At 31.0% G+C, this 22,893-nt stretch overlaps 1 protein-coding gene and 2 long non-coding RNA genes across 9 annotated transcripts; 2 read left to right on the forward strand and 1 right to left on the reverse strand.

Annotated features, from left to right (window-relative positions):
* Positions 1-7,903: 7,903 nt before the first annotated feature.
* Positions 7,904-9,512, reverse strand: LOC148234614 (uncharacterized). The gene is made up of 4 exons (XR_015809504.1): positions 9,444-9,512; positions 8,813-8,969; positions 8,600-8,638; positions 7,904-8,528 (listed from the first exon to the last, which is right to left on the reverse strand). It is a non-coding gene; the product is annotated as an uncharacterized LOC148234614 (long non-coding RNA).
* A 2,877-nt stretch (positions 9,513-12,389) lies between these two features.
* Positions 12,390-18,082, forward strand: LOC148234615 (uncharacterized). 7 transcript variants are annotated; one of them, XM_088185829.1, is made up of 7 exons: positions 12,390-12,516; positions 12,618-12,723; positions 13,369-14,986; positions 15,071-15,809; positions 15,928-16,146; positions 16,212-16,358; positions 16,423-18,082. In XM_088185829.1, exons 5-7 carry the CDS (start codon positions 15,969-15,971, stop codon positions 17,943-17,945), a joined length of 1,848 nt encoding a protein of 615 aa, XP_088041955.1. In that variant the 5' UTR covers positions 12,390-12,516; positions 12,618-12,723; positions 13,369-14,986; positions 15,071-15,809; positions 15,928-15,968; the 3' UTR covers positions 17,946-18,082. The 7 variants fall into 7 exon arrangements, with proteins under 7 accessions (XP_088041955.1, XP_088041954.1, XP_088041956.1 ...); XM_088185828.1 differs by having other exon boundaries at positions 13,369-15,809; XM_088185830.1 differs by lacking the exon at positions 15,071-15,809 and having other exon boundaries at positions 13,369-13,402.
* Positions 18,083-20,369: 2,287 nt separating this feature from the next.
* Positions 20,370-20,636, forward strand: LOC148234616 (uncharacterized). Its single transcript, XR_015809720.1, has 2 exons — positions 20,370-20,495; positions 20,576-20,636. It is a non-coding gene; the product is annotated as an uncharacterized LOC148234616 (long non-coding RNA).
* Positions 20,637-22,893: the final 2,257 nt, after the last annotated feature.

Consider the following 22,893-nt stretch of genomic DNA (forward strand, 5'->3'; position numbering starts at 1 on the left):
TTTAAAAGGTCTTAATACTCCGAGCATGACATCGCTTATTTTGAAGGCCAATATATTTTAACGATGACAACACCGTAAGTGTTCTTCGCTCTCGCGCAATATTTTCTTATAATTAATTTAATCTTTTATGCTTACGACTATGTAAATCTCAAATTATCGTTATTTATTTGAAGTCAAGGCTCTAAATTTAAAAAAATATAATAACCTGAATCGCTTGACAATTGATTTTATGTATATTACTTGTTTTATTAAGATACTTAGTTTCTCTTTAAAATACTCTATTAATATTATATTAAATGATATATATAATTGTCTAGACTTATATGAACGATATTTCAATTGTACACACTTTTGGCTATTTTGCGCGTTCGCAAGGCGACACGCGCCGTTATAGATCGTTTCAAAGCCACCCGTTTCTCAAACTAGTAATATAAATTCTCTTACTTTTAACCTGTATTTTTCAATGTGAAACAAATTTATATTTTTAATTTAATTTTCTCAATAAAATATGATCACTGTTATTATTGAAACCGTTTGAACTATTTTAATCACATTACAACTCAAAAAATATTATAAGAATCCGCATATGACACAAGTACTAAGTTTCCCATAATCTGATCAATGAAGAATGTCTGGTCCGTTTCTTGTTTGTAAAAAATATGGAGTCGGAAACTTTGCAATATTTATAAAGATAACATAAAATCTGCCCATTTTGCGCTTGGTTTAAATATTTTAAGTAAATTATACTTATTTGGTTTAAACTGTGTTGTCATTAATAAAACAAATCATGACTTATCTGTGCATATGAACACAAAAAAAGTATGTTTATCACACGAATATTATTTGTGTAATTGAATAAAATATGTGTGTGTTATCTCTTATACATAATTGTTCTGATGTAGCTAATCGCTACATCGTTATCTTGTTATGGAATAATACAGACATATTTAACGAAATTATTTCAATGCCATATACATACATATATCTTAGTGAAATAAATATATATTTCTGATTATTCTAAAAAGTGGTTCTACCCCTTCCATCACCTTCAAGTGTTATGGAAACACAGCAGTAACTAATTTTAAAGATTTTGCTAATATGATGTTATTAGTTCATAAATCGTTATTTTACTAAAAGAGAACTTTTAGGTTCAACTGGTCGTAAAAAATATTACAATGAACATATTTAGATTGTATTATTTATTATTCTATCATAGTCATGCTTTCTAAATGCATCTTTGTATGCTATTTTTAGACCTTTTGTAACTATATCTAAAAATCACAATTTTGTCACTAGCCGTGAAATAATCGTTCAGCTAAAATTAAATTTTCCTGTGTTATAGTAATATTTAATATTGTATAGTATATGCATAATATACTAATTGTGAATATTTATTTGCATTTTAAAATGTTTCTCTTTTTTTTACATCGTGGAGTATCGCGCCATGTATTTCCGCTGCTGATAACAGTAGAAAATAAATATATGTTAGTGTAAATAAAATATTACTTTATTACTAATAACGCGTCAGTCTGTATTTACTCACTTACTAATAATAATTGTATTGACGAAGGTTAATTATTTTTTTGCCATATTATATGCAATAAATAAATTTATGATTATTACTATAGTGGTATTCTTTTATCAGCTTCTGTAAACAAATTTCTTCCTTAAAATTGTTGATATGAAGATTTTTAAACACAATAAAGTAACTAGTAAATATGTCCTTATTTTAAAATACGTTTATTTTAATAATATAAATAATTTTGCACACATACTAATTATATATAATATACATGTTACAATGTTTTCCTGTTTACAATTAGTTATCAGCTAAATATAATAATAAATAAGACAAAACGCTTGTGGTATGAATTTGAAAGAAAAAGTAAATCCTTTTACAATTTAGCAAAAAAAAATAAAAATACCAGAAACAAACAAAAAAACTTGAGTTATTGCTGTGTTGTCTTTAGCATCTGTCTAAAGCAATATGTGCTTTGGAATTTTGTGTTTGTATTCAATTTTAATGTTGTTTATATCGTAATCACCGATACACGAAATTAGTGGGTTAGTGTGGTTTCACGAGATATTTTTATAATATTTTCTAATTTGAAAATGACAGTGTTCTGTAATTGTTGTATTTGAAATTTAATATGAAATTTTTGAATGTTAGTATAAAAAGGTGTGATATATTATTTGTATAGCTTTGATTTGAATGAATTTTAATTTAGAAAAATTAATATTACTGGTGTCACTCCAAACCGGGCAGGCATGTGTTAAAATGAGTCTAATTTATTGTTTATAGATTAAAAAAAAAATTATAGTTAAATATCGATTTAAGGGTCGCAATTGCGGCAAGCCCTTTAGAGCAAAGTTCTTTTGCCCACGTTTTGTGAAAATAAATGCTTCTGTTTTAATTCGGTTGATTTTAATTTTCCACCTCTCAAAATATTTATTTAAGATTTTTGTAATATGTTTGCGATTGGCTTAAGACCGTAAGCACTAATTAAAAATAGCTGTATCGTCAGCGTACATAGATAACCGTGAATATAAGATAAAGAGGAACGGCCTGAGAAAACTTCCCTGAGGAACTTTAGCTAGAATTTTTCTAGGAATCGAGTGTTCATTATTTAGTGAAATAACATAGCTTCTACTTTTCAAGCGCTGGGTTACGATTCGCTGATTCGCCATTTAGTATCGAACGCCTTTTCAATATCTAATGCCAAGTGATTTACTTATTTATATTTTATATATGTGGATACATACATATAAATTTCGCGAAGCCTAGATTCCAATACAAAAAACATTAAAACTGCAACTTCACTTGTAATTCTAAAAGCTTTGATCACAATATTCCTGTTTCTACTATTTCGCGTGAAAGAAGTTTTAGCAAGTTAAAATGAATTAAGAATTGTCATTAGAAAATAATGATTACCACTAATTTTCGATCGACTGTAATATTGTTGAAGATAAAAAGTAGCCAGATAAGTTCAAAATAAATTATCTTATTGTCTAAATTGTATTTGTTATATTATGTATTTTTTAGAATTGGTTAGCAATAGAATGGATTATAAAACTTATATTATTAATTCAATGTCTGTACTCTGCAACTCGGAGGCGACGCATAGTCTCAGATTCAATGGTATAACCTTGTACAGTAAAATAACCTGGGGTTTGACCCCGACGGCGGCGAGACCCACCCAAAGTATTGATTTTCATGCAGCAAAATTTTCCACATCTGCGCAGATCCGAAGCCCAAGTTGGAAACCCTGGGTCAGACTCCGCCCCCCGGTCAATACAGTCAAAATCGTTACTGGGTATGTGTCACGCCAGACGTTTGCAACTAAATAAAATAGTCACGTGTACGAACACGTGATAGAAAAGATAACAAATTTTTATATAAGTTCTGTTGCCTGTTGTTTATCTCAACATGTAAAGATATTTCAGTAAACAATGTCCTTTATTTATTTATTTTGCTAATAAATTATCGATAATGGCATACACCGAATAAATTTTAATTCGATTGATTTTTTTCTTAATGCATTTTCGATGAAGAATATTAAGAGCAAACTTAACAAATACATACTCCGAGAATCAATTACACAGTTATTTAGTATTATCTTAGAGTATTAGGGACATGAGTCTAATCACCACCAGTCAAGACCAAGTTTTTAGGTAAATTTCAATAAAAATAATCCCAAATCATGAAGAGATGTAAACAAATGTCGATCACGGTAAAATCTAAAATAATAGCATAACTCGAAGAAATCGCTTCAATTCTAGAGATAGCGCGAAGAGTGGAATTTAGTGGTTCTGCTATTCGAAAATGTATTTTAAAATATCGCGAAATAGGAATTATAGAGAGGGTGTCGGAAGCGTATGACATCTGCTCAAGAAAACCGCAGAACAAAAGATAGCTGCTGAATTACAAATAGAATTGAATATTTTAAGACGGACAATGAATAGACATTTGGTTGAAGCTGGATTTAAAACGCGAAACATAGCAAAAAAAAAACACTATTTACTGAGAAAATGAAAAAGAACGGCCTTGAATGGGAAAAAGCTCATCGCCATTGGACCATGGAAGATTGGAGAAGAATGGCTTTCTCCGACGAATACAAATTTAATCTGTTTGGAGCATATGGTAAGTGACCATGCGCCGTAGAAAAAGCGAAAGAATTCATCCCTCATGTAATAATCGATTCATCACGCACTCACCCTATGTGATGATATGAGGGTGCATGACAGCTTATGGATTGGGCTCTGTAAATTTCGCCCAGGGCACCATGAATGCAAAAATATATAAATTGTTTGTGTGAAACGACTTTATTCCAACCCTTGAAGACTTTTCCCAACATTCTGCTGAACCCATTTTGCATGACATCGAGCTCATTTTGTGAGTCAAATTATAACTTTTATATTTAAACTTTCAATAAATTAATCCTCTATTTATAGATTACACAATTCAAAGATTTAATGGGAATCACATCATTAACATGGCCAGGAAACAGTTCCAACCTGAACCCAATTAAAAATTTATAGGCAATCATAAACCAACAATTAAGAAAAAAACGATCAAAAAATTTAGCCGAGCTGAAAAAATTTATCATGGAGGTATGGAAAGAAGTCGATCTGAAAATAATTGGAAAACTGTATATATCGATGCCAAGCAGAATACAATAATTTATTATAAAATAAAAGCGAAATTACGTCAAAATTATTTTGTTAAAATGTTATAAAAGTGTTTTATTTACAAGCTTCTAATTTTTTAATGTCCTCGATATTGCTTTCTATGAATAGAAGCAAAAAAAAAAACACATTACAGCGAACTTTCATTGATAATTCCATTTTTGATTAAGCTTTTGTCAAGATTATTTGTTTGTCTTAATGATACTTTCAAAAATGTGTTTGAAAATAGTAAAGAAAAAGATAGATAACAGTAAAAACGAATAACAGAAACAACGAAACTCAAATGTATTCAATAGTTTCGCCAAAAAAATGGTACCTGCTAGGGATTACATGAGGGGCAAAAAATGGTATCGTTATTTTACGCCATGTTTAACAAAATGTTGAGCACATGGCTATTTAACATATTTCTGTGTATATTTTTCTGGAAATACATAAGTAACTCTCCCTGTTCCAATGGAGAAATAATTATAGTTTATTTTTTTAGTCATTGACTTATTTAAATTACAATCCCTAATCAATTTATTGTGGAACATTCTTATAACGTCTATCAACAATAGGGTAAGATTGTCCACAAAGAGCAAAAAATTTGTTACAGAAATTCTTGTATTTCCACTTTTATTTAACAAAATTGTATTAATTACAAATTGCAACCGATACTTACTCGGTGCAATAATACATTTGTAATACTCTATTTTTGGTGAAAGTGCACATTCCGTCCTATAAACGTTAAATATCTTACCGCAACGTTGTAAGGGGGTCTTGCAAAATCTCGCATAAGGGCTGTGAATGTGAATGTGAATAGGGGAGTTGATAATAAATGAGCGAACATCTGTTACAACGTTGCATTTGTACAGAGAATTCGATACAAACATTTTATTATATTAATCTTATTCTAAATTTGTCTAATTATCATCTCAGTAATATATTTTGTTAAATTAAATATATTAAATCAGGCGTTAATATTTTGAATAATAGTAATACGAGTCGTTAAGAACGTTATTGTTGTATACAAGTAATTAGCAATTAGGAATACAAATAATATTATATATTGTGCCTTTACTTAATGCCAAAGAAATGTTTCTCTATCTTTCAATATAAACTATTTCATACGCTCTATTTCAAATCTTTGCAAACAACTATATTACCAATGATTTATAATATTAACTGGCTTTGCTAAAGGGGAAAATTTCAAGTGAGACGCTTTCGCAATGGCCATAAATAAATGTCAGTAACAATCAAAGTAGCTGGGGTAATGCGATTTTTTTAATAGATTCAATTTTTAAACAAGGTGTCGGTCCAGGCTGGTCAACGAATTTAACCGAGATATTTAATATATTTATATATTTTTTAGGAAAATTTACGCGTCTATATAATTAAATATACGGCAGTTATTGTTGTGCCCTAAAAAACCGTTACAACTAAGGTAAGTGTTTAGGGTCCCCTTGTGTTATTCGACGAAACCGCATCTACAGGAGGGGTCTTCGAACTTTTTTTTACCTATTATTCCAAAACATATTTTTCACGCCAGCGTTACCCCCTTGATTGCGAAAGGAAGAAATATAATATATTATTTAAATTAAAAATGTTAATATAATTCATTTATACGAAGAATACAATTATATAATAAATGTATATTCTCATTATAAAACAAAATGATTCCATTGAAAACATTTTCACTTTAGGCTTTGGAGAAATGATACTGTTTCATATTTGATACAATAATATCAAAATTGGGGCATTTGTATGTCAGAGCAATTTAAACGCTGTCTTTGGGGCTTAATATATGTTCAACGAGCTACCTTTGCGAACATCCTTGTTCGCAAAGGTAGCTCGTTGCATAAGGCAGTAACTTATTGTTTCTTGACTACCTCCTCGTATGCAATTTTGAACTCTTGACATTCTTAAAATATATAATATTTTCTTTAAAATGTAATACGTGCTTTATTATTGGATCCTTGAGGCTCGTCTGGTATATCAGCAATTTCACATTTAAAGGGATCTGTAATCCAACTGAAAGTATGTAAATTTAGATCGGTAAAATAATTAATAAACAGCTTTTATAGTTTGGTAAGATGACTAATAACTGTATCCATGATGACGTCAAATGCAATATTTTCACAATCTTTCAAAAACAGTGGTTAAAGGCTAATTTTGTTCTGCTTTCTGTCTGCGATATAGAAATTTTGATACAAACGTTGAAATCTTTTCTCTGGTTGAAGTTATATTGATATTTTTCCGCTTCCAATTCTTTGTTAAATACATTCACATAATCAGCTAAATATATGCAACCAACGAGGAGTTTGAAAACTTATCTTTGAGAAAATCATACAAATTTCAAATTCACTTTTGAAAGCCCACACTCGGTTCAGAACATTCTGTATGATAAGGTAAGTCTATATTCCGCCTCGCCATCTTTTTACAATTTACGAAATAGTTGCGTGTTTAGTGCATGTCCTTTGATAACTTTAATTTTAGAATTATTCTCTCTCGCCAAAGCCGAAAAATCCCTAACAGACACAGCAATGCAGTATTCCCACTTTATTGCAGTATTCATTAACGTTAATTCTACACAACTCGTAATCTATAACACAGTGGTATATTATTTATCTAGTTGATGTCGTCTGAAGGGTAAAAGAGAGTGATTGAAAAAGTTTACATCGCCTTTTTCCGACTACAATGTAGATAATTGTTTGCAATGCATTTTGTGACGATGTCACCCCACCAGCACTTTTCTTGTCAATTGAATCATCATTACCACCAAAAATTTAAATTTTACCCCGGTCCTAAAGTATGTATCTTATTCAGTAACTCTTATCTAATAAAAATAGATTGTGTTGTGCTTAATTAGCGAGACCTCAAATCGATTAGTTTTGGTAATATTTATTTTAAAATTACCTATAATCTTCAAAAGTAACAGTTGACACGTGAATCGATTTTATATAGAACAAATCGCATTGAATGTTTCAATTCGAAGTACTGTGCTGTAGTTAGCGGCAACGCGATGCGAGATTGTGCTTCCCTGCAGCAACGGTTGAAATGCGCACGCGCGCACAACGAAGAGCAATGTAAAATCGTGCTTCTCTGCACCATTGAGCGGTTGAAATGCGGATGTGCAGGGGACACAAACCATAGCGCTATAACGTCGCTAAAATTCTTTGCATCTCATGTGTGTCAGGGTTAAATGTGTAGCAAATTGAATCAAGTAAAAAAATATTAATCTTTTTCATATTTTTATTACAATGGTTTGAGCATTACAAATCAGTTTTTAATCGTAAGTTATATAAAGCAATATTGTATAAATATATTTTACAATTCTGCATTCAGTGTATTCCCCTTGCGAAACGCCATATTTCCTGGAAGGACCGGACTTGGGACCAGGCTTCATTGAATCTGCATTTTTGATCCTTTTTGCAAGTCCTGAATTTTCTAGTCCTGAAACTCAGCAACATGGAAATATCCCGCTTAGCGGAACACAAACCCTGTACTATCATAATTACTTTTTACGAATAAATTAAAAGCTAGCTCCTAGCGCAATTGCAATTCTCAAGTCCTACACCTACAAAAATCAAATGTCCCTAATCTAGCTATATTCGCTTCGCAAACATGTATTAAAAAACACACATTTTACACACAAAACAATAATTCAGTAAGATAAACATATACCCGCACAAATTAGAGCTCAATCGTTTAAAAATAAACGAATACTGAATTATCATTTATGCACGTAAAGAACCGTTTTATAATCGCACTGCATGTAGACATAAAGTGAATGTACTGTAATGAAATATAAATTACATTTTAAATAATTCGGCTTTCTCTTCTGCGTCGTTTCTTCATTGCGTCTGTAACATAATATAAAACATAAATATAAAAAAGGGCACAAACGTAATCATTTGTTTTATAATATACAAACCATTGATATGACGCTCAAATAGTAGCACCATCCTAGTTTCTGAAACAAACAAATAAAAACATTATTACAAATTTCGACAATGAAAGAAAGGATTTGATTTTTTAAAGCGTTCAGAGTTAGCAAATAGTCTTCAGGGCAATCAGAGATCTTGGTGGAAGTAAAAAATTGTCATCATTACTCGTTTAAAAGAATAGTTTTTATCGTTTTAATTACCTGAATGGCGTCGTCCGCATTTCTGGCGATCGATGCCACGCCCATGACGCGTTCACATTGTTCCGGAAAATCAATCAAGTGGCATTCAAACGATTCTCAAATTCTTCATTTTTGACCAGCCAGTCAGTTTTTTTCTCATATCCCAAGATGCAGCCACCTGTACAATAAAAATAAAATGTAAGCCAACTGACGCAAAACAAAATGGCGGACGCGTTGGGCGTCCCAATTCTAATTATAAACGCACAAGGTTTCGGGTGGAACAAAAGTTATAAATAGACATTCTGTGTAAGCATGTGAATAACGCGACGCCTAATATTATTTTTATCGAAGAGACCAAAGATTCGATAGCGTCGGATACGCGCGGCCGCCATTTTGTGAAGCCAAGTGACGCCATCCGAGGTCATCGGCCTAATACTGGAAAATTACGTAGAATTGAAGATGAACATGCTCCCAAAAGAGTACAGTGCATTTATGACGCACTATAACGCGAAATTGGGAAGGTCAACGCCCTTAGTTATAATTAAAAATTATAAAATCTTGGAAAATCGAAAATTCACGAAAAATGGGCGCGAATATCATCGGAGACGAGTAAAACGAGTGAAAACGGTCGGAAGACATTAATGAAGCTTACCTCAGCCATTGCGACGTCGACTCGGCTCGAAAGCGGCGTAAGCTTCGCTTTAAAGCCCGAATAGAAATGGCAGAGCATGCCCCGCGGGTCCCTTTTATAACCAAGCCCACTCGATTTTTCTCACATCCCGTCAAAGGTATAACTTCCGGTTTTGTTCATAAAATAAAAATATAAAATACGATAAATTAATTAAAATAATTATTTTTACAGTCTTTAATAAATATAAAAACTATTTTTAAGAATCTACTTATATTTAAATATAATAATTTACATAATCTTGCCGAAAATATTAAATTTGGCCTAAATAATTAATATTATATTTTAATTTACATATAATAAAAAATAAAAGTAACCTTAATCATTTTTATAAAAAGTTTTTTTTATATAACACATATATTAATAACGGTTTATTGGGTACACAATTCATCGGGGAAATTAAACTAGTTTATTAACTAAAAAAATATATTTGGAACAGCCAAATTATGAATTTTTATCTCTAAAACGAAATGTGCTTTAGAGTTTTTCTTTTTCTTTTATCGTAGCCTTGGATACTTGATATTAGTTGGTTAGTTTGCTTATGCTAAAGATTTTTAAAGAGTGCTATTAAAAGTAGACTTATCATTAGGAATTTTCCAGCGGAAAAACAAGGTTTTGGGTGGAAATAAACGTCGATGGTAAAATTGAAAAAAATTAGAGATTAAAAGAAATATAAAAAACAAATTGACATATTTTTAGATACAAACATTGTTACAGTTGGTTAAAAGTAAACTATTTCGCACTATGACAATATTTTCAACATCGTTGTGTTGGGTTAAGGTTATAAGGTTTTAGGTTTAGTTGGGTGGTCACAGAGTTTGGATGAAATACGCTATTGGCAGCCACAACTATCTCGATTATAAAGAATATTTTTGTAAATTGTTTTTTTTATGTACATATATAATATATATATAACTTGTTTATAACTGCACTGTTGTTACATTTAAGTACTTGTATTGATATTTTAAATTTTGATTTTGTCTATGTATTAGTATGGTTACCAATCGTACACATTTGTCCTTCTTTTGCCTCCCCGCAGCAATTGCACCTCCTTAAATAAAAATGCTCCTCCTTAAATAAAAAAACAAAAATTTTAAATTTTCAAAATAACCCTTTTTAGCTTCCACCGCAATAATCTATCCTTCTCTATCCTCCTCGAACAAAAATTTTTAACCTATTTATTTTTTGTGTCCTCTTTTGATACTTTAAAAATCTGGACACATAAATATTGAAATTTTGTATTGTATTAAATACATAGATTTCAAATAAATTCTTGTTTCTGACAGCCAAATAATTTTATAAATTTTTTTATTATGTTTTAACATGTTGAATTTGCGTTTTTTGATCTTAGTTGAAATAAATGAATAACTATCTAAAATATTGATTTATTCTTTTTTAGCCTCTTAATAAAAAAAACACAATTTGGCCTATTAACTCCTAATACAACAACCATATACAACTTACTTCAAAATATCTAAATACTGCGTTTATACCGCGAGACACAGACAGTACTGCACACGGAAGCACAGCAGTAATAATTAAAAGAAGAGTAAATTTCAAATAAATTAGTATTATATAAACTAAATTGGTTTTTGTATTAATAAATATGAAGAGGCATTCAATGGGATGTTTGTTTACATGCCAATAATATAACAAAAAATACAATATTTATAAAATCACGAGGGCGTTTACCTAAATCGAGCGCACGGTTTGGTTTGTTTTATTGACTGACCCTGAATTTTGGGCAAAATCACGAAAGCTGTTAACCTTAATTGGCTGTTCTAAATTAAACTAAGTACACTTATACTTCGATTTACGCGGTTAGGAATAACATTTTTGTATTAAAAAACGAACATTTTAAGTTTCCCACGTGATTTACTCCCATTTTTTTTTTGCACTTAACTTACATCTAGAACCTTTCCCACTGCCCATGCAGAGTCTTGAGATGATTTTTGCTTTTACTCGTTTATTTATTATTTAAAGAAACGTTTAAAATACACGCGAATACCATTCGATCGTTTTATTACAATTAATATTAATTCATTCTATGACTCGATTTATCTACGTATCTACGTAAATCGAGGAATCAGTGTAACAAACATTATTAATACAAAATATTTTATTGCAGTTTTTTACTCAATGCCAAAGTATTTTTGTTATTTTGCTGGACTGATGGTGCCGGGTGGCGATTAGAAAAATATAAGGCCGCTGCAGTATTATTTATTTAAAAATATATAGTTTACATGTTAAAATCGTGGTGAAAATGCTCAACGGACGAGTACCGCTAGCCGTTAATCTTCTTTCAACTTCTGTCCAAGAATGTGCTTTCCTCCGCTACCGTCACGTCAGTGTTACCAGAGTGCCGACAACTTTGCCGAAAGTAAAATAAATACATAAATAGGTCCCTATAGTATTAATCTATATGCTTATGTAGGCTTGCCATACGTTCCAGTTTGAAAAGGATTATCCCGGTTTTACAGCATTGGTCCGGACATCCCGAACGTGAATACATTGGCCCCGACCATTACAGAAAACGCTGATGGGTGCTAAGAAAAAGGTTACCTCAGACATATTTGATTTTTTTTTCGATATGAGCTCTTTTTTTATCTCCCGGTTGACATTTTTATTCAAAACAAACGAAAATGTCTGAGGTGACATTTTTTTAGCTCTTCCGGCGTACATATACATGATTATAGTAAGTCTATGCTTATGTAGTTTTGCGTATATCTATATCCTAAATCACATAATCATTATATATCAACAAAAAATATATTTTAATAGTAAAAAAATGTAAGTGATTATAATAGAATTTAATGACATATATTTATAATTTTATATTATTAAAATCTTAGGTAATAATAATATTAAATAATAAAAGTGATGCACAGTAATTGTAACGCTTTGACCAAAGTCTTAACATTGGCGAATGAGTCAACGGTCAACGCGTCTTTGTCCCTTAATTTGTTAAAACAAACTTTAACTTCACTACTATCTAACCACGGTTACATGGATTCTTGACGCCATGCCGAAATTAGAGGTACACTCACATAGTTATTTAGTTTTACTGATTTTTCACTTAATTTTTAATAAACGCTTCATTTTATCTGACTTGAACTCACTCTTTGTCCTTGATTATAGTTCTTGGCTTAAGCAAGGTTATTGGTTGCTGTTAATGTAAATCGTAGACTTTTTTATCCTTCCAACATTTTATTTTAATGAACTTAATTGAAAATATACAGACAATGTAAGTTGAGATAACTTATTATACATACGTATTATGATAGAAATACTGCAGCAAATATTGTGAATTATTTTCACTAACCTCATTAAAAACAATAATGTAAATCTTCACTGCGAGTAATTAAAAAATAAAGCAATACTAACGATTTACGCTTTAAAAAATAAATCTTTTATAAGTTTCTAATCGATAATTTAAATGTTATAGCTTTTACACACCTACATATTAAACCTTTGGCTACTAAGCAACGATATTTCAGTCGCGTTAGCATCTAGTAAATGCTAACGATAGTTGTTTACGTCATGATTTTTGAAAAGTTATATGAACTTGGGAACCTGTTTGTGTGTCAATGGCATGAACCATTTGCTATATATATTTAATTTACTTGTTGCTTTTCGTGAACTGATGAAAATGTGACTGGGATTTTGAAAAATACCATAGCAGCCAAAAGGATTAATTAAAATTGATAGTGGAAATATACATAATGAAACCTTATTTAAGAAATGCAAAATTCTTAAAAGGAACATCAGTAGAGGTTCTAATGGATGAGAGATCGTCCTAATCCTGCTTACTCATACTAAGACCTTCGTAACATTTTTACAAATTTATTTAATAGAAAATATGTTATAATTTTTGTATTTATTGTTTTAGGGCATATCTAAACATACGGAAGTAGTGTTAAAAGGTGAGCAACTACAACCACAATAAGGCCTATTACGCACTGTCGACTAGCCGCCCGGCGACTGTACTTTATATGGTTTTAAATGGGTGCATACGCACGCAGGTGCCAAGTCGCCCGAGTGTCTGGCGCGCTCCTGCGCAGTGGCGATGCACAGACAACTTGCTTGTTGCCGCAACCTATTAAAGCATAGGTTTAGATGAATGCATTCACACGAGGAGCGACTTTCGAGGCGACTTATAAATCATTCACACAAAATGATTTCGACACAGAAAAGCTCATCGTAGAAATTGAATTCCGAATTGTTTACAACAATTTTATATGAATATTGATAACGAAAAAAAAAATTATTGTGAAACAATATGTATAATTAATTATATTATATTATTTCTTGCTTCTTGATTTAAATTAATTTTATTAACATAATACATATGCATTTATAATTGCATTTGGGAAACAAAAAGCGGAGGTTTAATAAAAAATATAAGTAGGGAGACGGCGAGGCAATTTATCCTCTGTTCTTTATGTTATTTATTAATGCCAAATACGGCAGTTACAAATTCTAGCTTCCTTCTGTATGCAGATGATTTAAAATTGTATAAATACATTCGATCTGTTGCGGACTCATCACTACAGTGTGACTTAGACTATGGAGATGTGTTTACGTTAACCGTCTGCCCTTTGTGTCGGAAAGTGCCATACTGTGTCATTTTCCCGATTCCGTTCGCAATCAGTTTATTCCTACAATCTCGGTGGAAACATTTTGACTAGAGATACTTTCACTAAAGATCTCGTTATCACTTTAGAGAGTAAGTGGAGGTTTCCTCTACACATACACGACACGTTATTCGCGTCCTCCATGTCACCTTAGTTCATAGCATTCTTCCATCGAGATCTATAATTTGGAATCCCCGAATAACCAAATATTCCCTCTTAGTGGAAAAGATTCAAAAAAGATTTTTAAGATACCTTTACAAAAGGACATTTGGTTATTAACCGTTTTTATAACCCAGCGTCTTTATTTTATGAGCATTACGATACGATTCGCTGAGTTCTAGCAGAAAGTTGTATGTCGCTAAGCATTTTTTCAAATTGCTGAAGGGTGCTGCGACAATCCAAGTATTCTCGAGGAATTTTAGTTTTGGGTTCCAGAACGTCTTTTAGAATCACGATTGCGTTCTCTTTTCATTAATGTAAGCTACGAGAAGGTTGTCCAGTTCGTATCATTTAATTTTGATATTTTATGATTTTTTATTTTAATTATGTATATATTTTTTGTGTATTGAAGTAATACAATTATTATTTTCGATCATCGTGACGCATTGAGGTAACCTGTTAGGTTACGATGGTCTTAATTTTATATAAATAAATAAATTAGGAAGTAAAAATTTTGCAGCTATAACCCCGTCGTTCGTTTTCAATATGTTTTCATTCGGATGAGAAGGAGCATTATTTATTGACAATACTGCTTTCTGTGGTAACCCTTCACTTTTTAAAAAATCTCTTCACTTCAGGAATGGATTCGATTTTTAACTAATCTTCGAAGATCTCCACCTATTCATGCTCCTTTTTGGTTATAATAATCGACAGGTAGATTTCTTATTTCAGTCCCCTTGAATGATTTAACTTTTTTTTTATTTTCCAATATCAAAATTTTTATTTTATAAATTTCAGATCGATTTCTGCAACACATGACTAATACGCTCTTTAGATGATTTATGTCCGGGAGTGCTTTTCTTTTGATAAAGGCGTTCTCGTTGTGCAAGCACTTCTAATATAAGCATGTCTCATCTGCATTATAGATTTGATCAAATTGGAAATTTTCGAATTTGCAAATAATCCTGAATTATATGCAGAATTTATCAGTAGCTTCAACACAACCATTGAAATGTTCTCATATCATTGCTTAAATCAGGTCAGCCATTCAGATGAGTGGTTGAAATTGCTTTCTAAAACCAATTTTTCAAGGAAAACCCTTTTTCCGTGCACATATCCTGCTCGTTTTTGATTAAACTATGTAAACATGGCTGAATCTAAATCTATGTATGATAACATTTTCATACTCTTTCGTTTAGAAGGACCAGCAGTACTATCACAATTTCTATGTCAAAAGACGCGCATTCTCATTAAAAAAATTGACTAATCAGAAAAAAATTAAGTTATTTTAAGTACAGATAGTCGAGAGTACAATACTTTATTTTATTTAATGTTAATGTTAAAAAACTGAAAAGCTTCGATAAGAAATAATAAACTACAGTAAACTTGTTCTTTTGAATGAAATGGGATATATATAAAACTAGGACTATCCTTAGAAGAATAGTCACTGGGCGGAATGCATATTATGTGTGCAAATAAAACTACAGGCACTAAACCAAAGTACATTTTTAACATGTGACTGCAATTTAATGGCAGGGTACTGTATATTGGATTTTTTTACAAGTTATATCTATTACTATTAAATTAACTAATTATTATTTTACTTGTCAAATGTATTATTGAGTAAATAATATTAATACAGCATGTTTTTGCAGTTCACATACATGAATATTTACAAGAGCATTTTTTACAATTTATGGAGGAACGTTTCGGTAAAATTAGTTTCTACCACTTCGGTTCAGAAGAGATGAAGATAAAATTTGAAGCAATAAATTCGACAAGGAAATGTCTTTCCTCACAAATAATATTCAACAAAAAAACAATTAAAGCTAAAATGCTTCATAACAATCAACAATCAAATAGAGAAGTAGCTGGTACATCATTTAAAAAAAATATATATTTTAGTATAATGTCATTTAATGAAGTGTTTTATTAATAGAGTCACCTAAAAAGAAGATGCCTCATTATTCATTTGAAGAAAAACTTTTCCAATTAATTATTCAAATTGAACAACCTCCGGATTATGTTATAAAATTGGACTCACTTTTAAAAAGTTTGCAATTTGTATTGGAAAAAGTATTACCAGGTTTGTTAAAATTAGGTTATATAAAGAATTGTAACAGTTTATTAACAATAATTGTATATTTCAGGATGTGCTGCCATACCACCCAGTTCCGTGTATACTAAATTAGCCTTGAAAGATGGCGATATAGATTTATTTGTGGTGTTTGATAACAATTGTATTCCTAATTCATTAGAAAGCCAAACACCAACAGAGTTTCGTGGTTATCTTGTGATACTTGTTGAATACTTGTCCAAACTTAAAAATGAGTTTTCAGACGTCGTTGGATTTTTAATTGATGAAATCCTACTTCTTAAGTTCACACACTTAGCAACTAACTTGAATTGCAGACTTTCCATTAATAATTTCATGTATATACATAAATCCCTACTTTTACGATCAATTCTAAATACAGACAAGAGATTAAGACCAATGTTCATGTTTTTGAAGTACTGGGCTAAAACTCACGAAATTATTAATGAATTTAGTTTTACCGATGATTCAATAATTATGCTGGCGATTTATTATTTGCAGACTATTAAGTCTCCAATGTTACCGACTATAGAAAACCTACAGATGGGTTCAGAATGCGAAGTGTTTGAAATCGATGGTTGGAATTGCGGGTTTGACTTGTCTATGATAAATTCGTTTACAAATGAAAACCGCGATAGTATAATTATGTTGTTACAGGGCTTTTTTCAAATGTGTTCTGAATTCGAATTCGAAAAATACGTCATTTCAATATTTACAGGAGCCAAGTACAGTAAACAATTCTTCAGAAAAGTTGAAGATTTTCCATCAGCTTTCAACCACTACGCCAATCGCATCAACACCGGTGCGGATAAAATACCGTCAATGAATTCAATATGTATTCTAGATCCGTTTGTGCATTCGCATAACCTGACTGAGAATGTCAATCAAAGAGATGTAGAATCTTTCAAGAATCATTGTAAATTGTCAGTTAATGATATTAATGAGCTAGCTGAGGAACATGTAATCAATAAACTTTTAGGAATAGAAGTGTCCCTTCCTCAGAAACAAGCAAAGGTAATTAGAATTGACTTATCCAGTAATTTTAAACTTGAAACTCAATATAACATAAATATAAAATCACACATTAAAAATATTATATTCTGCTATTTGGGTTGTGATTCTAAAATCATAAACCAGGTTTGCAATTATGAGCAAAATGGTGAACCACCTATATATACTTTTACTTACAATTGTGTCTTATTCTATAAGACGTGGGAAGACAGGGAAAGATATGTTAATTATGAAATTGAAGATATACTAAGCAGAGAAAAACTGATTACTGATGCAATAATTCGAAATGATTACGGGGATATCCAACCTGAGAAACCTCTATTTGAATTTAATATCAAATGTAAGTTAACTATGGCTTGGGTCGAGTTTACTATTGAATGTGTAGAGCCCAACAGTGCATTTCATACATTTTATGATCATTTCAATCACAAACTACAGTATTTGTTAATACATTTGATGAATCTAGATTTTAATAAAGAAGAAATTAATTTATTGGATTGTTTCCAAATACTTTTTTGTGTTTTCCTTGTATATTATTTTATCCCCTCCATCAAGATGTTTAATTGATGTATTGTATTTTTTATAAGATGTGTATTTGTATATCTATAATACATGTAAATGTTTGCTAAGCTTTTTATGTTTAAGTAAATTATGTGTTTTATATTCAGTTTACATAAATATTATTATTAAATTAATTGTACATATGATTTTATGTTTTCTTTTCCTTTTTTCAATTTATATTTCTTTGCTAGCGCCTAAACGCCAAATATCATCTCTTTCGCAAGCACGATTTATTTTATTATACTTTAATATGTATGTAAATGTATATCAATGAGATTTTCAGAAAATGTTCTTCATAATTAAGTTTTTTAAAGTTCTTAAACTACGTTTCACGAATTACAGTCTTAAACATGTTTTTATGAAAGTTTTCACTAGTCATAATTGAAACAAATTAATTATTTTTTGTTGCTTCTTAAACTATGCTATGCAAAAATGTTAACTGGTTTGAAGTATTAAAATTTATTTTTCAATTACATTTTTGCGACAGCAATTCGCCAAACTGCAGTATTTTATTCAATGCTATTCACAATAAATGTCATAAATTTAAAAACAGCTTGCTTTAACCTAACGAAAAGAAATATTTTTTAAGCAATAATGCAATTCAAAAAAACCCGTTCTGTAAAAGTAGCAAGAATTAGGTAGATTTCTATAAATAAGAGTAAAAAGTTCTTTATTTTATTTTAGTATATTATTAAGTACTTTTAATCTCGACTTTTTTCTCTGAATTCTTTTAAACAAAGCTATATTTTTTAATAGCTGCTATTTTTAAATAAGATGTCTGATAAAGCTATAAGTATTTACGTTTTTTTATATATAAGTTTTATGTCTATAATTGGTCTGAATTTAATCTAGAAGGATGATGAGATTTAGCATCTATGTTTTTTCTGTAAACGGTGTCTTAAAATTCAACGATTTTTTATCAAGTATCATTTTTTTTTAAAACATAGAGATATATTTTGCCCAATTTCCATAATATTTTTTGTATTTTGAAATATGTAATATAAGTACAAGCTATTACGGACCAAGAGTGAGCAATGGTTTGTGTCAACGGTTTATAACTATGATCAATAGCAGTGGTCTCCAACTTTTTTATCGCCACGGACCGGTCAACGTTTGATAATTTTACCGTGGCCCGCTGAGCGGGGAGGTTGATTTATTTTATATTTTAGTTTGTTTTGACTTTATAATGTTAATTTAATTGTATTTAACACTTCCCTTAATATGCGAAAAGAACGCTAGCCACTAGTGATCTGCGGCCATCTCACAAAGCTGCTCAAACACTGATATAAACTCAAAGCGGATAAAAAAATAAAACGTAAATTTCGGAGCCACATGTGCCACTGAAGTATCGGCAATAAGAAGTTGACAAAAAAATCCAGCCAGATTTACTTGACATTTATGATTTTCAGCTATAAATACGACATAAAGCATACTGTTGAGAATTTTCAAAATCCATTGAAAGTGTAAGTTGTGTATTATAAAATTAAAAGTTAGAACAACGACAAACTAAACAAATTGATAAGTTTTTTTTTTTGTATAAACGCTTATTAAAGAATAAGAATACAATTAAATATAACCATAAAATTTAAGGCCAGTTTCACACGTGCCGGATGAATTCACTCGGCGCTGCGTAGTGGGGATGGTGTATGGGTTAGTACCTACCATTTCAGACGTGCCGGACGAATCCGTCCGGCGCCGGCCCGACGCTGTCTGCCGGGTTGTTGCCGGCCGCGTTCACTACAACTGACCGGCGCAAGGTACCGGGTTGAGTGTGTTGGGAGTAAAACTCAAACATGAACCGGGCCGTTGACAGTGATTGTGGTATATTATAATAAACTTATTAAATATATTCCTCGTGCTTAGGCAATAGCGGAAGAAATATACCTCGAAATTTTAATTATATTAATAAAATCTATTTTAATTATCTTAGTAGAATACATACAAAAATAAAATCCTAACGCGAAATGCGTGGAAGGACTTATGTGAAGCCGTTAATTCTAAATGACGCATCAATTGACGGGGTATAGATCGGGTTGGGAAGAAGCCGGCTACGTGTGAAAGGTTTGTAAACCGCGCCGGCCCGGTGCCGGGCGAATCCATCCGGCACGTCTGAAACAGGCATTATAGTGTTTTTAGTTGACAAGAGAAAATTAAATAGAAACCGGATTGACAATCCGGTTTCTATTTAATTTTCGAATTTTAAATTTAGAGATACGTGATTATCGCGTTTTGCGATAAATGCGAAATAAAAGCGATAAACGTGATATATGCGAAATTGTTGCGAAATTGTTGAAATATGTGAATAGACGTGAAAAAATTAAAATAGCAAAATAATTATTCCAAATATCGATTCTCAATGTCTATGGTCAGTCTGCCCGAACTCTAGTCATAGACCACAGACAATAAGTTAAGCTGCTTAACTTATTGTCTGTGGTCTATGACGCTACATTGACATTCGCATCTTTTGAGGTTATGTGTTGTTGACATATGCACGCGAGCATACGTTCAGAACTGTTTTCTTCCACAAATTAATGAATTATTCGTCACAATCTCTTGGTGAGTTTACATGTCAAAGATTATTTTATTTTACTTATTACAACGTTTATTAAATATTAATATTATATGTATTTTTTCAGTTTCAACAATATGGGTCGAGCAAATGTTGATATTAAAGAAAGAGCTGCAGCATACAAAAAAGATGGTTTTTATATAAATGATGACAATAATTTGATGTGCCGGCATTGTAATTGTCAGCTAGATTGGAAAAAGAAAGATAATTTAACCAAACATTTACAATCAAATAGCCATAAAAAAAGAGTTTCAAAACCTTCCACAAGTCATACTCGTCAATCAACAATTCCAAACATTGTAGTCAAAAGGCAAGAAAAATCTGCATTTATAAAAAATACCGTTAGCATGTGTCTTAAAGCTAACATACCGCTAGCAAAGTTAGACCATCCTGCAGTGCGACAATATTTTAGTCAATATGTCCAGGGATCTGGTGAATTACCGTGTGCAGATCATTTACGGAGAACATATGTTCCAATATGTGGAGCAGATATGAAGAAAGAAATATTAGAAGAAATAAAAAACAAACCTCTTGTAATAATAGTGGATGAAACTTCTGATAAAATGGGACGATGTGTGTTTGCAGTTTTATTTAAAACAGTGTTACCTGCAAGTGAACAAAATGTGTATTTAGCATCATGTAATTTTTTAGATACAGCTAATGCTACGACGTGCTCGCAAACAATAGTAGATACTCTTAAAGAGTATGAAATTTCGTATTCTGATATTGTAGGATTTGTATCAGATTCAGCGCCATATATGACAGCTTGTTATAAAAGCCTCAATGTTTTAATTGGCAATAAAATGCTTCATTTTCAATGCTGGGCTCACAAAATTAGTTTGGTGGGAAATACATTCATGAAAGAGTTGAAATTGCTGAATGAATACATTAGTAAACTAAAAATAGCATTTTTGCATTCCAGAAAAATGAAATCAAATTATATTGCATTTTTGCAAATATCATACCCAGATCTTCCAGCGGTGCTATTTCCAAGTCCAGTCATAACTCGCTGGAAATCATGGTTCAAATCAGTTAGATATTTGGACACTTATTTTGATGCCTTAATTATTTTTTTTAAAAGCTCGGAATTAAGAAATGTTACAAAAGAAAAAATCATTGAATTATATGAGTCCGATACAATTAGATTAAAAATTGAATGTAAATATGTTAGCGAAATATGCGATAAATTTACCAATTTAATGAACAAACTGGAAGGATCTTCGTACCCCTTTTCTCATTTATTGTGGGAAGAAATTATGGGGATAAAAGATTCCTTAAATTACAATATGGGTGGCATTTTTCCTATCGAAACACAAAACTTACTTCTTGAAAGTAATGAAAATACAAAAAAAGATTTAATAAATATGCTCAAGGAAGCTTCCGGTAAAGCTCTATTGAAACTCGAGTCTCATTTATCTATAAATGAGACTAATCTTTTTTATGAATCATTAAACCAACTGTTCAATCCATCTGTAGCTGGAAGTAAATGCAATTTCCAAAGCGACGAAGTACTATTATTATTTAGGAATTTACCTCTATTTTCGATATTAACAACGATCCAATGTTTAGAGGGTTATTCACATTTTTTTAATAATTTAGTATCTAGTATTAAAAGTGGAGTAAAAACAGACACACTCCAACTCTTACTTGCCACAAAAATAAAACATGTGGAATTTGGTAATGCGGCCATACAATCAATTTGGTGTCCTGCAAACAGTGTAGATGCAGAACGCTACTTTAGCACTTATAATTTAGTTGTCACTGATCGTCGTACTAGACTTAAGGAATCATCCATTGAGACATGTTCTATGCTAAATTTTAATAAATTTTAATGTCTTTTATATTAATAAAGAAATTCTCATCTATTTACTTATTTTTTAATGTTTTCTACTACTGAATTGCATATTTTATATTAAATTATGTTTAAAATAAATTAATTAAAATAATAAACGCTAAATAGATGCTAAAAATTGTTACTTTATTTGCTCCAAAACGCTAAATTGTAACATCAAAATGCTATTTTTTTCGAAAATAGATGCTAAAAACACGTATCTCTACGGATTGTTATGAACATTAATTTTGCTTTTGGGTATAACGTCTTCAAAAGTGGCCAATAACGTTTTGCTTCATGAATACATTTTAAGATTTAAAACTTAGTTTTTTATCACTGTGTGCGTAATTATTCCTCAAGTACCGGTTAAAAATGGCAGTTAACCGTTTGTCAGTCGTGTGTTATCGATGACACTGATAAACGGTTAAGTGTGATTTAACTGGTTTTTGGAAAATAAACTCGCGCACAGCTATAAAAAAAGTTTTAAGACGTATTTTAGTAGTATTTAATTTTCAACTTATGGAAATAACTGAATAATCTCAAATTTACGAGTG

This window comes from Plectrocnemia conspersa, unplaced genomic scaffold (genome assembly GCF_051122295.1).
Source record: "Plectrocnemia conspersa isolate PC_06_02 unplaced genomic scaffold, ASM5112229v1 ptg000005l, whole genome shotgun sequence".
NCBI classification, from domain to species: Eukaryota; Metazoa; Arthropoda; class Insecta; order Trichoptera; family Polycentropodidae; genus Plectrocnemia; species Plectrocnemia conspersa.